The 17571-nt window shown below is 48.4% G+C and overlaps 1 protein-coding gene across 10 annotated transcripts in view; it reads right to left on the minus strand.

Moving 5' to 3' along the window:
• Positions 1-17571, minus strand: part of RAP1GAP2 (RAP1 GTPase activating protein 2) — a 223685-nt gene that overhangs the window by 51118 nt on the left and 154996 nt on the right. For all 10 annotated transcript variants that reach the window (XR_009614433.3, XM_060646970.3, XM_060646974.3 and 7 more), the window contains 5 exons: positions 10560-10595; positions 5706-5750; positions 4959-4991; positions 4346-4558; positions 3039-3142 (listed from right to left, as the gene is read on the minus strand). Coding sequence is in view for 9 of the 10 variants with exons in the window: in XM_060646970.3 (XP_060502953.1) it covers positions 3039-3142; positions 4346-4558; positions 4959-4991; positions 5706-5750; positions 10560-10595 (431 nt within the window). In the remaining variant the exon portion in view is untranslated. The remainder of the gene's footprint in view (positions 1-3038; positions 3143-4345; positions 4559-4958; positions 4992-5705; positions 5751-10559; positions 10596-17571) is intronic.

A 17571-nucleotide genomic window follows, 5' to 3' on the forward strand; every position in this document is an offset into this window, starting at 1 on the left:
GAGCCACCCAGGTGCCCCTCATTTAAAATTCTTTTTGGCAGGGGTGCCTGGGTGGCTCAGTCGGTTAAGCGTCCAACTTCGGCTCAGGTCATGATTTCACGGTTTGTGAGTTCAAGCCCCACGTCAGGCTCTGTGCTGACAGCTCAGAGCCTGGAGCCTGCTTTGGATTCTGTGTCTCCTTCTCTCTCTGCCCTTCCCCCACTTATGCTCTATCTCTCTCTATCAAAAATAAACAAATGTAGAAAATAAATTTAAAAAATTTTTGGCCATTTTTAGTTTTCTTATGTTCTTTCTTTAATTTACCAGCAACTTTTTCATCTCATTCTGTCACCTTACTTTATCTTTTGTATTTTTTCATATGGTTTATTTTTTCTGGAAGTTTGCTGAAAATACAAAGTTAATAGATATCTACATCTGGTTGGCTTTCTGTAGTAAATAATCGTTTCTAAAATTTAGTTAGTCCCTACCTTCTAAATGCTAGGGTATGCCTTTTTAGATGCAGAATCTTTCCTTTCACCAACCTGTGAGGCGTTTTTTTCCTCCCCTACTTCTTCTTTACATCCAAACTTAAAAAAGAAGAAATCGACTCAGACTTGTTATTCATTTCCAATTGTGGATAGATTCTTCTTGGCTACCTTCATAGCACATACAGAAGCTGTCAGAATACACTTCTCAGATTTTAGGCTGGAGAGCTAGTTGTTTTAAGACATCAATTAAATAATCCAGAATCCTACAAAGAATGAGGAAGAAGCTGGGACAGGAGTCACTGCCAGCAGGGGAATGTCACCTCTGCATAATTTCTTCTTTGTGTCTGGTAAAGCTTCTAAAGCTGTAGGGCCAATTTTCTTATGTCTGGTTTTCAATTTGGCCTGGCCATCACTCCAAGTGAGACTAATGATTGTCCAACTTCCTAGCTGGTGTATGGCTTCTCCCTGCCACCCCAGGGTTTTCTATTTGGGAAAGCCACATTTGAGATTGCTCATGGGCTCCCCAGGGGATTGATTTCAAATGCTGCTGACCTACAACAACAGAAGTGGTTCCATGTGGAAAGACCCCTGACTGTTCCAAGGCTCCTGCTCACTTCTAAAGAGTATAGGACTCGGGATGCCTGGGTAGCTCAGGTGGTTAAGCGCCCGACTCTTGATTTCACCTCAGGTCATGATCACAGTTTGTGGGATTGAGCCCTGAGTCAGGCCCTGCACTGACAGCACAGAGCCTACTTGGGATTCTCTCTCTCTCTCTCTCTCTGCCCTCCCTCTGTTCATACTCTCTCTCTTGCTCTCAAAATCAATAAGTAAACACTTAAAGAGTACAGGACTCCCCAGAATTCCTAATTTCATATATCCCCATGCTACATTGCTCTGTAAGGAAGGTGAGCTGGGGCTCAACTCTCAATACCATCCACATTATAGTCCTAACTGCCCCATAGATTATTTTAAAAATAGTCAATGTAAAAAAAAATACTCAATGTGTGTGGTGTGTTCCTGACATCTTTCCCATGTTTTCAGTTCTGAAGCAACATTTCAAATAAGACACAGTATTGGAGTATTGGAAAAAGGGTGTTAGATCCTTGTGTTCAATTGTCATCTTACTCAGAAATCCTACCCAGTTTAGGTCTGATTTCTATTTTTTTTTTATTAATTTTTTTAACATGTATTTATTATTGACAGACAGAGCATGAGCGGGGGGGGGGGGGGGGGGCAGAGAGAGGAGGAGCCACAGAATCCGAAGCAGGCTCCAGGCTCCAGGCTCCAAGCTGTCAGCACAGAGCCCGACGCGGGGCTCAAACTCACAAACCACGAGATCACGACCTGAGCCGAAGTCGGACACTTAAGCAACTGAGCCAGGCAGCCACCCCAAGGTCTGATTTTTATTAAGAAAGAAAATAATTTTCTTTATAGAGAGTCACCTAGTTCAAAATCCTATTTGGAGTTGGGGATCCACATATTACTCCCTCAAAAAATTTGCTCTAGCAATTTAGTTAACTTCTCCCTGCCTTGCAAATATGATGTCTAGCCAAGTGAACCTCCGTAAAGAAAACTGCTTCCTTCCTTAATCAAAAACCAAGACTGGATGGGTGCTGACAACTCCCTTGTACCGCCCCCCCACACACCCCTCTCCCACAGCACGACTGTGTGCCCCTGCTCCCTCCCATATTTATCTCAAAATTTGGGCAGAAAAAAAAATGTCACTGCTTCTTTCAAATACCGTCAAGGACTTCCAATTAGATTCAACGAGTATGGACTGGGAGCTTGACAGGTTCACAGCACTCTGCTAAGCACTAACACTTGGCCTTCCAGGCTTCTCCACCAGCCCACCAGGGGCAGAGATAAATAAGATACAGACTCTCTGTGCTCCCACAGCATCCTGTGCATAATACCTGTGACACATAGTAAAATCCTCTGCTTTTTTTCTACTAGACCATAAGCCTTCAGAAAACAGACCACAACTCAGCCATCATTGCATCCCGGCACCTATCACACTCCCCGGTACAGAGGGGGGTTTACAAAACGTGTTAGTTGAACAAAACAGAAACCAGTCCCAGATCCTGCCCCTGAGGAGAGAGGTACCATGGCTTAGCAGTAAATCAGTGCTCCCACTGTGACCACTTTCCATCTCAGGGAACCCTGCACGCACACACAGATGCTTTGGGATCTATCTTCCTGACTGGATGCACGCCACAAGCAGTGCTCTGGCAAACCCTCTCCCAGGGCGGTTTGGAGCTGTATCTCAGCAGAAAGAGCTATCTCTATTTTCCCTTCCAAAATTCTTCAGAGCCACGGTCCCAGCCAGACAGAAAGGCAGGCGGGGGTATGGTCTAGGTGACCTTGAGACTAGGATACCACTCTGACTCCCACAGTTGGCCGGCTGGCATAAACGCCTGGTCTCCTTGCTTAGCAACTCAACAGAGCCCCAGAATTCCAGCCAGTCTGTTCCCCACCCCCCCAACACACACACACCCAGACCAGACTGGTCAGACTGGTATTTCTGGGTCCCTGCCACTAGAGGCGTGGCCTCCAACGGTGCAGCAGCCCCACCTGAGAATGATCCGAAGGTACTCAATGCCCTCTGCCTCCTCATACTTGACGGACAGGAGCAAGTTCCCCAAGCTGCTGCCAGTACAGTAAAAGTTGAGGTGATCCTAGAAAGAGAAATCAGGTATTAACAGAGTAGGAGACCTTCCAGACGGCTCCCCCAAATCACCTTTTTTGCCCACAGCAATGAGGAAGAAAGGCAAGGATGTTGTGGCTGCTGTTGATGAGGAGGAGGAGGGGGAGGAGGGGGAGGAGGAGGAGGAGGAGGAGGAGGAGGAGAAAGAGAAAGATCACAGGAGGGGATTCCAACTGTGCAGTCATCGGGATGTGCCAGGCACTAGACTAAGTACTTAACACCCACTGACTCCTTAAATCCTGACCACAACCTTATGGGAAGATGACATCATCATGCCCATTTCATAGATATGTAAACCGGTGTCCAGAGAGGCTAAGTAACTGCCCAGGGTCACACAACTAGTAAGGGACAGATCCAGTGTTCAAGCCCACCTTGAACGCTGGAGCTCAAGTTCCCCTCCACAGGACCCCACACCCACTTTCTTGATCCCAGGAGGCAGCTCTTGCTGATTCCGACTATTTGTGGGAATAAAACTAGGAGGAACTCTGGCTCCTCCGTCCATGGGAAGCTGGGAGCTGCTCTGGACAGTGGGCCTCTCTCAGGCTCGGGGAGCCCACCCTAGATCTGCCATATCAGGGTGGGGCCCTGGAATCTGCATTTGAACAAGTTGCATGGGGGTTCGGATGCAGCTCCCTCCTCCCTGTGAAACTCTGCAAAACTGCCTTAGACTGGAAACTTCCGGAATCTGCCCTTGGGACTTCCGAACCAAGCAAGTCTGAAGAGCAGAATATATTTAAAGAAATGTAACTTTGTCACTTTTAAACAATCAGAGGCTCACAGCACATCACCCTGGGGACCTGCTGGAGTGAGGACAGGAGAGATTTGTACTATATACGCAGAAACAAAGACTTCCAAGGTGTGAGAACATATTTTCTCCTTCACCCCCAAACGCTCCCCATCCGGTCACCTCCGTGAACATTTGGTGGGGGTGGTGCCCCCAAGGACCCATCACACTGAGCCTTCCTGACTTCTGCACACCCCCTGTACCCTCGCCCAGGAGGAGAGCCAGTCAGACCTCCCCAGCCAGGACAGCAGGACAGTGGCAGGCCCTAGGAAGGGGGCAGGCCCAGGAAGGAGAAGAGACAGGGAGAAAGGGGCACTGGACGAGGCTGGTCTAGGTGCATTTCCCTGCCTGCACCAGCAGCTATTTCCACCCAGGGGCCCTCAGCCTCACCTTCCCTAGGAAGTGCCTGCGGTAGGCCCTGGCTTCGCCCTTGCACTCGAGCTTATAGCCAAATGTGCTGGGGCTGAGACTGTCCTCTTCCTCCTCCTCACAGATGCTGCTGCCAAGGGAGGTCGGTGTCCCCACGTTCTCCGGGTCTTCGATCCAATAGCCCCCAAACTGGGGCAGGACAATCAGGGGGTACGGGCCTCCCTTCTCCACAACCTGGAAGCAGAGAGAAAGTCTTGCGCTGTGGCCCGCCCTGGCTCTACAGGGGGAGTGAAGGAGTGGAGTGCCAGTGGTGGCACCCCCCCACCTCTGAACTGTTCCACGGCGGAGACCCCCGTATTTGAGGCCTGTGTTTACAGTAACACAAACCCCAAATTTAAGCCCAACAACCTGTCAGCTTCGCCAACCCTGGAGCACCGAAGTTGCAAGGCTGTGATCAGCACCCCAGTCTCAACGTGGCAAAACGGAGGTCACAAAGGTGAAGTTCCAGGCCTGAGGTTCTCTCCCACGTGGGACGGAGCAGGGGCCATCAGCCCGCCCCCCCCCCCCCCCACCACCAGTCCCATCCCAGAGCTGAGACCCAGCGCAGGCTGCAGTGTGGCCAGGGGGCTCCTACCTCATCAATGCTGGGATACGGGATATAGTCATCCTGCAAGACAAACCAGACAAGGCGACCGTTAGCCCCAGCAGTGCCCGTGAAACATGATGGCTGTTTCCATTCCCCTCTCCCGGGTCAGGGGTGGGGGTTGCCTGGCAGGCTACACGAGAGCTTTAAGAGCATCAAAGGGAACACCAGATGCAGAACGGCAGAGAGGGAGCTCTGGGAATCCGGCTTCCCTTGAGTGCTTCCCCAAAGTGACAGAACCTGAACACAAACCTGGCTAGCTGAAGGTGCACTGCACAAAGGCTCTGAACTTCGCGCCTTTCACCCCTTAGGAATGAGGGCAAAAACAGGAGGATGGCTCCTGATTTCACCCAGCCCCGCCTTCGGGCAAGGGAGCTGACTTCCAAGTGACGAGCTTCCCTGGGCCTTGGGAAAGGAAACTGCAGCGGAGGAGCAGAGCCTGGAGCCCAGAGCCTGATACCCCTAAATGCCGTGTGCGGTTCTTTTGCAGGAGCAGGTACAGAAGATCAAGGCTGAGCCACAAGCCGCAGGTCTCGCTGAAGGCCTCCACCCCCACCCCCTAAAGCTGCCCTATAGGCATCAAGCTAAGGCCCCCTTACTATCCACCGCGCCCAGTCAACACAGGCGCAGCCACTTAAGTAGCTCTTGGTGGAAGTCAGGTGGAAGACGGCAGACCCCAGCACGCCGGCTGTCCCCTCGTCGGGCCCACAGGGCTGCCGCCTCATCCACACAGCCCACCTTGTTCTTCTGGGGTCCCGGCTTCTGCTCTTCAAGCTTGATCCCCTATGGCAACACGGAAAAGAGGACTCATGAAAAAGCAAAGGTCACATAAAAGGGGCCAAAAGGAGGGTTCGCTTGAGATTCGCAAGCCCCTGCCTTGATGGGGTTGGTAATAATAGCTACAGCTGATTGTGCCCGGTCCTTACACATCACACACCTTGTCACACTCAGTCCCCACAGCAGCTCCAAGTAAGGCAGTAGGGCAGGCAACTAAGAGCACAGGCTCGAGCTAGATCACCAGGGTTCAAATCCCAACACTGCCACTTAGGACCTTGGGCAAGTCACAAAACCTCTGTGGCACAGCGCTCCCTTCTGTAGACCCCAAACGGTAATAGCAGCTACCAGTGTGGTAAAGGTTAAACGTTGATGACGTTGGTTAAGCCCTTGAAAGAGTGACTGGTTTGGCTACAGATAATTATTACCATCATTCCCAGGGAGCAATATCATGCCGGCACTGACATCTCTCTGCCAGGCTCTCAGAACCAGTAGGTACGGGGCAAGGATGGGAACCCACGTCCGAATGGTGTCAAAGCCAGCACTCTGGACCTGGTGCCCCCACAGCTGCCCTCCCTCCTTGGGGGGCAGACCCACAGGTGACAGGCAGGGGGCCTGGCGCTCATTCATTTCTGGGAAGCAGTGCCTTGTCCTGTGGTCCTATGGTCAAGATCTGACTTCACTGGGTTTTTTCAAGACAGGAGCACATAGTTAAATTAGACTGTTTGAATAAATTGAGTAAGGGAATGAGAAGGTGGGATAACTAGGACAAACAGGTCCCCTCTGGAGAGAAGACCATCCTAATCATAACATAATGCATGGGGATTTTAAGCTTCCTCAGCGCCCTCCCACGGTTGTCTCCTTTGAAGCCCTCAGCGTCTTTATACCAAAGGGAAACTGAGGCACAGGGAGGCGGCTGCTTCTGCTGTTGCACAGCTACTGAGTGGCAGGGCCTGGATTTGAAGCCAGGCTGTCTGTCTAAGCGCACAATCATATCTCATAGGCCTTGGAGCCCAGGGCTCCCGCTCACTGGCTGGATTTAGACTTCGGCTTCTCCGGACTTCTCTGGGCTGAGTCACCCTGCAGCATTGCTCAGGAGGGTGTGGGAGGACCCCTCCCACCGGACAGGTGCTCCTCTCCCCACACAGGGAGAAAACCACCTGGGTGGCCCTGCAGACCCTGTCCAGGGAGGCAAACTGGGCAGATGGGGAGGGGGGTGATGTCAGAAGTTTGTTTTGTTTGTCCTGCATTAGTCACCCCTACCTGGGAACAGCCCCTGGGCAGGAAAGCAAACCTCCTCCCCACTCCTCCCCTCCCCAATGACACAGAGCCATCACCCAGCTCTGGGCCCTCTCCTCTCCTTTCCATGGATCTGCCTTTGCAATCAGTATTATCATTAACCCCCCTTTTTCCTCACCATGAAGAAATCAAGGATCAGACAGGTAGAGTGACTTGACCAAGGACACTCAGCTACACAGTGCCAGGGTTAAAACTTGAACCCAGGACAAAATGGACCTCAGTCTCGGTTGCTTCATAGGGATTGTGCCCTTCTTCCAATTCCTCCACTGTCGGGGGAAGGCGGGGGGTGGAGGGGAGGTCAGGAGTCCCAGATCTGAGTTCCAGCTCTCCATGACTCGCAGAGTGCCCTGGGCACTGACTGCTCTGAAAGTCAGTCTCCACAACCACAGCGTGAGAAGAGGTGGCCCACGCCCAAGGACAGGATCTGGCCACACCACGCCACCTGCTTCGCTCCCACCATTTCCCCATATATGAGTTTTGTACATACAGAAGAGCTGGAAAGTGTGGGCCCCTTGGAGGCCGGGGCCCAGTGGGCAGGGACCTAAACCCCAGGCAGTTGGATTTCAGCCCCTGGCCGTCTCAACAGAGATGGAACAGGCAAGCCCTCGGGTGTCTGCTGCCACAAACGTCAGAGCATAAAAACCAAACCCCTGCCCTCAGGAGGGTCCCAATCTAGTTGAGAAGTCAAGCCCAGCAGCCTGGACACAGAGAAGGCAGACCAGCAGGAGGCCAGTTAAGTAGGACTGAATTATGTACTGGGAGAGCCCTTTGCAGGGGAGGCAGGGGTCTCCAGCTGGGGGTGAGGGATGGATGGGTGGATTGTGGGACCAAACGAAGAGAAGGCAGGGGGAGCTGCAAATCCCCTGCCAGCTTCCCAGAGTGTCAGGATCTCATGGGCTCCGGTGAAAATCCCAACTTTACGCCAGGCAGCAGAGCACGTAGCTGCGCACGGTCTCCCACCCCTCGCTGCCAAGGCACACGCCACCCCTGTTTCCACAACCCGACTGTAAGTCCCTAAATGTATGTAAAATCGGTCTGCAGTCCACACACTGCTGGAGGATCTTAGTAACTTCTGGGTGATAATGACACAACCACTACAATACTTCTCCCTCAAACGGTCCCTCCCCTTCCCCATCATTAGGGAGACCTGGCTTTCCTGTGAGCACCTCAGTGTCTCCACCTGCATCGCAGGACCGCAGTGGCACCCTAACTGCCTCTCCTCTAGAGCTTCCACACCATTTCCATGGAATCTTCTTTCCCTGAACCTGTAGCATCTACTCAGGGTAGAAAGCATCATAACATAATGGCTAAGCCTTCTGACCCTGAAGCTACTTACTACCCACAACCCTTGAGTGCTTTAAGTAAGATCTCTATGCCTCAGTTTTCCCACCTGTGAAAAGAGGATAATGATAATAATACAGCTACTTCCTGTGGACTTTTCAGGAAGAAATGAGCTAAGACTTGTTACTGTCTGAGCCGAGAAAAGTGCTTAAAACACATGTGCTACTGGGGCGCTTGGGTGGCTCAGTTGGTTAAGCATCTGACTGCGGCTCAGGTCATGATCTCATGGCTCGTTTGTGAGTTCTAAGCCCCACATCGGACACTTTGCTGTCAGCACAGAGCCCTCTTTGGATTCTCTGTCGCCCTCCCTGCCCCTCCCCCACTAGTGCTGGCTCTCAAAAATAAACTTTTTTTAATTTTAGGGGCCCCGGAGTGACTCAGTCGGTTAAGCGACCGACTTAGGCTCAGGTCATGATCTTGTGGTTCGTGGGTTCGAGCCCCACATCGGGCTCTGTGCTGACAGCTCAGAGCCTGGATCCTGTTTCTGATTCTGTGTCTCCCTCTCTCTCTGCCCCTTCCCTGTTCATGCTCTGTTCATGCTCTCTCTCTCAAAAATAAACATTAAAAAAAAAATTTTTTTTTAATTTTTAAATCAGCGTCTTCTTCCCACCCATATCAGTTAAGCCTTCTGGACATCCCCCCAAATTTCCCAGGGCACCAGTTCTTACCTGTGAGCCCTGGCCCCTTGGTGAGGAGTAATTATAAAGTGCCCCCCCAAATCCATTTTGAACACTGATTTTTATGCAATGCTTATCAAGTATTTACATACATTATTTCATTTCATCCCAACAATCGTGTGAGTGGGTATTTCTGTTATTATTTATAAGGGCTGCGGCATGATTTATAACAACAAATACTCTGGTCTTCACCCATTCCTGGCACAGAACTCCTACAGCCTGTTGAATCTCGTAAGTGACGAGAGCAATGGGAGCATTCAGAAGCATCTTTTGTTACAATATTTGGTCTTCTGTCCTTGGTTCCTGAAACAGCTCCAGAGCCATAAAGGTGAAAGCAAGAAGGTTGTTTATAAGTTTGTTAATGAGGTTGACTTTTGGGACACCCCTAAGGATGGAGCTGGTTGCCAGGGGAACCAACCACCATTAGAGGCTCCAAACCTTCAGTCCCACCTCCCCAACCTCGTGGGAGGGGAGAGGGGCTGGAGGCTGAATCAATCTCCAGTGGCCAATGGTTTAATCGATCATGCCTAAGTAATAAAGCCTCTATAAAAAACCCAAATGATGGGTTCAGGGAGCTTCCGGGTTGGTGAGTACATGGCCACTCTGGGAGAGTGATACATCCAGAGGACACAGAAGCTCTTCCCGGCCTTCCCGCATACCCTGCCCTCCACAACTCTTCCATCGGGCTGTTCCTGAGTTATATCCCTTTATAATCAATTGATAATCTAGTAAGTAAACTGTTCTGAGTTCTCTGAGCCACTCTAGCAAATGAATAGAACCCGAGCAGGGAATCATGGGACCCTCAAATTCATAGCCTGTTGGTCAGAAGCACAGGTGACCACAGACTCGTGGCCGGCATCTGAAGCGGGCAGGGGGCAGGCTTGCGGGGCAGAGCCCATACCCTGTGGGATCTGACACTCTCTCTGGTAGACAGTGTCAGAACGGAGCTGAACTGCAGGACACCAAGCTGGTGTCACAGAATTGTTCGGTGGGGGGAAAACAACCACACATTTGGTGTCAGAGGGAGGTGAAAACAGTGCTGTGAACAGATAGAAAACAGGAGCCGGAAGGCTCAGAAAAAGGAAGGAACTTGTGCTAGCAAGTGTGAGGTGCAGGGTTCGACCTCGGGCGGGTCTCTCACCCGAAGCTCTGCCTCCCAGACTCAAGATGCGCCCCTAGGAAAGGGCTTTCTTTTTCCGACTTTCTTCCCAACCCATCCCAGGAACAACGGACCCTTTCAAGCCCTCTCCACATCTGTGAGGTTGTGTATTGCATCTGTTCTACCGGAGGAGATTTTCTGGTTTTTTCCTTCAGGCAGGAGCTTCCCAGAATCCTCCTGCTGCTCAGCATGAAAATGGCCTTAGGTAGTTCAGGCTACGAGTTCTCTCTTCTCTTCCCTTCCCTCCAAGGCTCCCAGGTTCTGCCTGGTGTCGTATCCCCCAAGGTCACTACAGCACGCCCACCACCCATGGCTCAGCTACCCCACTTTGGCGAGGCTCACCTGCATTTTCTCCAGCATCTCAAAGAACTCCGCAGACTGAAAGACACAAAGAAGATACATCAGTCAGGAGGTCTGCTGAGAAAACCTCCTTACCAACTGTCTGCAAACTTAGCCCAGGGCTTCCCGGGGGATGAGAGTCATTTGGATCAAGAGAGAAGGTAATTTGATTTTGCCTTTGCAGGGCTGGAGGGCCAGAATGCCCCATACAACAAAAGAAAAAACGAAACATGCACAGGCTGGCGAATGGCCCTGGGGAGAGCAGCCGCTCAGTCTCTGTCAAGAGAGAGGAGTCTATAGGGCCCCTGGGAAAAGCCAAGTTCCCTAAAGCACCTGTCAGCCCCAGGATGAAGCCTCCAGAAGGAGTCATGTTTGGAATATTTTCAACCCAACAGTGAGGCCAAGGAGTCCAACACAAGTAGCTTTCCAACTTTAGTAGCAACACAGCCCTCCAGGGACCCTGGCCAGGGCAGCCATGGGGGCTTGAGTTCCAAATGTGCCTGCCCCTGTCCCCTGCCTCCAGAGCACCTCTTTGGGACCCTGGAGCTTGTGAGCAAAGCCTGAAAATGACCCAACTGCAGCCTCCAGGGACCTGGAGAGATTTTTTTTTAAATCTCGAACTATGTAAATCCAATCTTTAACCCACTTTGGTGCCAGCCTTTGTAAATTCCAGGTAAAGGCAAAAAGGAGAAACAGGAAGTGGAAAAGGGGGGCGGGGGGGGGGGGTGAGTGGCTAAAAGCTCTGCCCTAACAAAATGCACACAAAACGCTCTCAGCAGCTTCCCCTCCATAGAAACAGCTACACTGTCTGGTCACAACATCACTGCCCACATCGGGGCACTGGCAAGCCGTGAGTTAACGAGCACCCAGAACATAGTCCTCAGATGAACGGGAAAGAAAAGAAAAGAAAAGAAAAGAAAAGAAAAGAAAAGAAAAGAAAAGAAAAGAAAAGAAAAAAGAAAACAAAACAAAACAAAACAAAACAAAACAAAACAAAAGAAAACAAAAGAAAACAAAAGCAGTGATAATGAAAAACGAGGATATCTTGTCACTCCTTTACGCAGAGGTAGGGCATCCCTCCCTTCCTCCACAGGCACCAATGGGCCAGAATCACCAGGAGCCCCCCGGCCCTCAGAATTCCCAGAGAGAACCACCGCGGGAAGAACGCTTGAGGAGTCACCTGGCTTCAAATGACCTGTCCCAGATCAAAGCTGGCCTATCAGAGGCAAGAGTCTCTGACCCACCAGCAGTTTGGGCTTAAGGGTCTGGAAACCCCACCTGTGAATATACAGAGTGGATGACAAGTTTCACCACATCAGCACCCCTGACCAGAAGGAGCTGTCAAACACACAACTCCCAAACCTATCCTCCCCACTGATTCTGTGCATCCTTCTTAGCTCCAACCTCCAGGAGACCAAGATTCCTGGACAGAAAGAATTTATACAAATCAGTAAGGGGAGAAAGATGAGTAGTAAGAGGACGAAAGGGCAGAAACCATCAACATTTGCACGCACAGACTTCTGACCCAGCAATTCCTCTTCTAAGAATCTGGGCTGTGAACACACTTCCATGGGAACAAAAGGATGAATGTTCACCGCACCACTGTTTGGGTTACGATGAGCTACGTTCAAATACCACAAATAGGTGTCAATATGTTAAATAACTTGGATGAAATGGACAATTCCAAGCAATACACAAACTACTGAAACTGACTCAAAGAAACGGCAAATCTAAATATATATATATATATATATATATATATATATATATATATATATATTTCATAAAAAAAGAAATTGAATTAGTAATCAAAAAGCTACACAAAGAAAGCCCAGGTCCAGATGGCTTCAGCTGTAAATCCTGCCATTAGAGAAGAAGTAATACTAATTCCTCAGAAACTCTTAAAATAGGAGAGGGAACACTTCCCAACTTATTCTAGAAGACTAGTATTACCCCGACACCAAAACCAAAGTCATCACAAGAAAACTACAGACCAATATAGTTCATGGATATAGACACAAAAATTCTCAAAAATACTAGCAAACTGAATCCGGCACCTTCTAAAAAGAATTATACATCATGACTGGGTGGGACTTACTACAGTCATGCAAAGTTGGTTTAACATCCAAAAATCAATGAATATAAAAACCAGAGGAATAAAAACAAAAACCGTATTATCAACTCAAAGACTAAAGAAAGCATTTGACAAAATTCAAAACCCTTTCTTGAGTAAAATTAAACACACACACACATACACACACACACACACACACACACACACACACACACACACCAAACTAGATAGAAGGGAAATTCCTCAACATGATAAAGGGCGTTTACCAAAAAAAAAAAAAAAAAAAAAAAAAAAAAAATCACAGGTAATAATATTCTTAATAATGGGAAACTAGATACTTTGCCCATAAAAGAAGGTATAAGACCAGAATATCCACTGTCATCATTTCTGTTTATCATTGTGTTAGATGTTCTAGCCCGAACAGTTGAGCAAAAGAAAAAAAAAAAAAAAAAACACAAAAAAACTATATAAAAGGCATCCGAACTGGAAGGGAAGAACTGAAACTCTCTATTCACATAATCTTATATAGAGAAATAAGGAATTCACTAAGCAAAACTTACTAAAAATAATATAATAAATGAGTTCAGGACGCAAGACACAAGATCAACCTACCAAAAAAAAATTGTTTTGCTATATACTATCGATGGACAATGAAAATAAAATTAAGAATTCCATTTTAATAGCATCAAAGAGAATAAAATACTTACATGTAGATTTAACAAAATAAATGAAAAACATATACTCTGAAAAGCACAAGACATTGATGACAGAAATTAAAGAAGTTAAAAACAAATGGAGATAAATCCCATGATCACAACTAGAAGGGTTGGTATGATTAGGAGATCTACACCCTCCAAACTGATCTGCAGATTCAACGCAATCTCTATCAAAATCCTAGCTGAATCCTTTGTAGAAATTAAAAAGTAATCCTAAAATTGACACTGACATTCAAGGGGCCCAGAACAGCCAAAAGAACAAAGTTGGAGGACTCATACTTCCCAATTTCAAACTTACTGCAAAGCAAAACAATCAAGACAGTGTGGTACTGACACAGGATAGGCCTGTAGGTCCATGGAATGAAAGTGACAGTTCAGAAACACATCCATAGATCTATGGCAATCGGTCTTCAAAAAGGGTGCCAAGACTATTCAACGGGGTCTTTTCAACAAATCATGTTGGGAAAACTAGATAGCCATGTGCAAAAGAATGAGGTTGGACCCTTAGATCACACCATCTACTGAAATGAACTGAAAATGAATCAACAACCTAGATATAAGAGCTAAAATTATAAAACTCTTAGAAGAAGGAACATATGGGTTGGCTCAGTCAGTTGAGTGTCTAACTTTGGCTCATGTCATGATCTCACGGTGCATGAGTTCAAGCCCCGCGTCTGGCTCTGTGCTAACAGCTCAGAGCCTGGAGCCTGCTTCAGATTCTGTGTCTCCCTCTCTCTCTCTCTGCCCCTCCCCCACTCATGCTCTCTGTCTCTCTCTGTCTCAAAAGTAAACATTTAAAAAAATGTTTAAATAAAATAAATAAAACTCTTAGAAGAAGAAAACATAGGAGTAAGTCTTTGTGACACTGCATATGGAATGGATTCTTAGGGGCGCCTGGGTGGCGCAGTCGGTTAAGCGTCCGACTTCAGCCAGGTCACGATCTCGCGGTCTGTGAGTTCGAGCCCCGCGTCAGGCTCTGGGCTGATGGCTCAGAGCCTGGAGCCTGGAGCCTGTTTCCGATTCTGTGTCTCCCTCTCTCTCTGCCCCTCCCCCGTTCATGCTCTGTCTCTCTCTGTCCCAAAAATAAATAAAAAACGTTGAAAAAAAAATTAAAAAAAAAAAAAAAAAAGGAATGGATTCTTAGATATGACACCCAAAGCATAAGCAGCAAAAACAAAAAACAATAATTTAGATTTAATTTCACCGAAATTAAAAACTTTTGTACTTCAACAGACACTCTCAAGTGAAAAGACAACCTCACAAAATAGGAGAAATATTTGCAAATCATATATCTGCCCCTCTCCCCCACTCGCAGTCTCCAAAATAAAAAAAAATTTTTTAATAAAAGATTCGAGATGCACTGCTAAGTGAGACAAATGGAATTTAGGTGATCCCATTTTTTTTCAATTAGATATAAAAAACCTATTTGTGTGTGTGTATCCCCTATATGATATACACATAAAGATATCAATATACAGGTATAAAATACATAGATATGCATAGGTATGTAGGTATCGATACAGATAGATAGGTCTGATGTGCATACACACATCACTCATCCAGACAAAAAATACTAACTTGAAGGATAAATGTCAAAATAAGTTATGGGTTAAGGATATTTTTTTTCCTTTTTTCTTTTCAGTATTTTTTAAATTATCTGCAACAACTATAAATTATTTTTGGAGTAACTTGTTACCCAGCAATAGTTTTTAAGGCTTCGACACACAGCAAAAGCTCTGGCATTCCTTTCTTTGTTTCCCTCAGCCCCTGCCCCAGGCCCTTCTCTCGTCTTCATTACCGGGTATCCAGGGACACAAGTACACTGCCTTTGGTGTCCACAGAAAGCCCCTGGATTCGGGCCAATTCATTCCCGGCTCTGACCGTGGCTCTGTGGATTACAGACTGAGGCTCTCCCAAATGACCCTCCTATCCAGTTTACTCTCTGTTATCCATGAAAAGCAGCAATCAAAAGATCTTTTGTGGGGAAAAAATACGTATTTGTGTGTTCTTAGACAATGCCCTTGTATTGTCTGATCTGTTAACCCCAAATGATTAAGCACCTGCAAGGCACGGACTAGATACTGCAAGTGCCAGGCGAGGACTCCAGGGTATTTCATCTCAATTATTAGACAAAGCTGCTCAGCATTGTTACAGATGACCAGTGCCACAGTGGTTCAGAGGAGGCATGAAGCACTTCTGGCTGGAAGGTCAAGTGTATGAGTTCTCTACTCCTGTGTGACAAATGACTCCAAAACTTAGTGACTCTAAATTTCTTTGGCTCAGGAATGCAGAAGTGGTTTCATTGTACGGTTCCAGCTCGGAGTTCCTCAGGTGGCTACAGTCAGGACATGAACGGGGGCTGCATCACCTGAAGACCTGGTTGGGGCTGAGGGATCTGCTCACAAAGCTGCTGCCAGGAGGCCCCATCCTCCATCACACACACCTCTCCAGAGGCTGCTTGAATGTCCTCAAAATACTGCAGCTGACTCCCCCCGGAGTGAGTGATCTGAGAGGCAAAGCTACAGCACCTCTTACGACCTCGTCTGTGAAACTGCACACCATCCCTTCCCCCTTGTCCTATTCATTGGATGCGAGTACCCACAACCACACAACCAGCTCACACTCAAGGGGGGGGGGGGGGTGGAATTAGCTTCCACCTCTTGAGGAGGGAAGTATCAAAAAATGTGTGGACACATTTTAACACCACCCCATCAAGGAAGGCTTCTGGCGAGAAGCGGGATCCCACTAGACCTTAAAAGATAAACAGAAATCACTTTGAAATCACTTTGCTAGGGAGGGGGAAGAGGCCATTACAGGCAGTGGTTACTGTGTGGACAGAGGTGGATAGATGAAGAAGCATGATGTGTGCTCAATGAACAGTGAGTGGATCAACAAGGCAGACAGGCCTTTCAAGGCTCACGTGAGGGCGAAGTGAGAACGTGGACAGGAAGTACCAGACGGGGCCTGGTCCAAGGCGAGCACGCAGTTCCTGCTGGTAGTTGCTATTTACCACTTAGAAAGCTTGCTCTGGGGGGCGCCTGGTAGCTCAGTCGGTTAAGCCTTGTTTAAGCATCCAACTTCGGCCCAGGTCATGATCTCACAGTTTGTAGGTTCAAGCCCCGTATCGGGCTCTGTGCTGACAGCTCAGAGCCTGGAGCCTGCTTCGGATTCTGTGTCTCCTTCTCTCTCTCTACCCTCCCCCGCTCACAGTCTCTCTGTGTCTCTCAAAAATAAACAAACATAGAAAAAAAAAACTAAAAAGAAAGCTTGCTCTGGAAGTGAGCTGTGTCCTTTTGAGAGATGGTCTGGAAGCTTTAGGACAGTTCCGGATTTAGAACACAGCTTTATCAGTCTTCCCAGAGGCAGTGTGTTTAGATTACTGTTAAAAATGGGTTTGCGTTTCCCAAGTGAGGATGCTGGGGCTGGCACAGATGGGAGGCTGAGGGCTGAGATCCGGCCTCGGGCCTGAGGAATGCACTGGGCAGCGACTCCTGCGTGGACAGAGCCCAAGAGCAGAGAACAGTGGCAACTTGGCCTCAGCTGTGCCGGCCCCACTTCTCGGTGACTCACTGAACTTTCCTATGGGACAGTCCAGCCATGGCAAAGAGCAAGTCTCTTTTTCCACCCAGAAGCAGGGTGACTCAGGCCAGCCGGGAACAGCAGCTGTGGCCACTCACACCTACCGCCGTCCACACCCCCGAGATTGCGTCACACAGCCAAGAGCACACAGAACGCACTCAATAAATGCTTACTGACTCACTAGCACTGTCCCGTAGGCCCTTCAAGACAGAATGAAGTCCCGCCCGAGGCATCCTCAGGAAGGGAATTCCCCCTCCATCAGGAAGCCAGCATTGGATTGTCACAGAGAAATGTAATTCAGTCTCCTCATCAATAGCATCCGCTCAGCTGTCCCATTTATTATTAGCAACAACGGTTGCCACCCAAATCCCAGCCACAGCCAGCGTGTCCCCTTGGGCTCCCCTTTAACAGCCAGTCAAGTAAGCCATGAGATAATCACAGAGAGCCAGCGCTCAACCAAGGAAGTCACAGATTGGGCCCCAGGCTTTTGTTTGGATTCCACCCCTGTCCTCTCCACCTCCCAATATAGAAAACATCAGGCCTTCCTCTAGAAGGGCAAAGCGAGTCCTTGGGGGTGAACACAGGAGGAGGTCTACGGCAGCAGGAGCAGAAGAGAACAGCACCTGCAAGGTCAGCCTCAAGAAAT

The sequence above is a fragment of the Panthera onca genome, chromosome E1, assembly GCF_046562875.1.
Source record: "Panthera onca isolate mPanOnc1 chromosome E1, mPanOnc1 haplotype 2, whole genome shotgun sequence".
Classification (NCBI taxonomy): Eukaryota; Metazoa; Chordata; class Mammalia; order Carnivora; family Felidae; genus Panthera; species Panthera onca.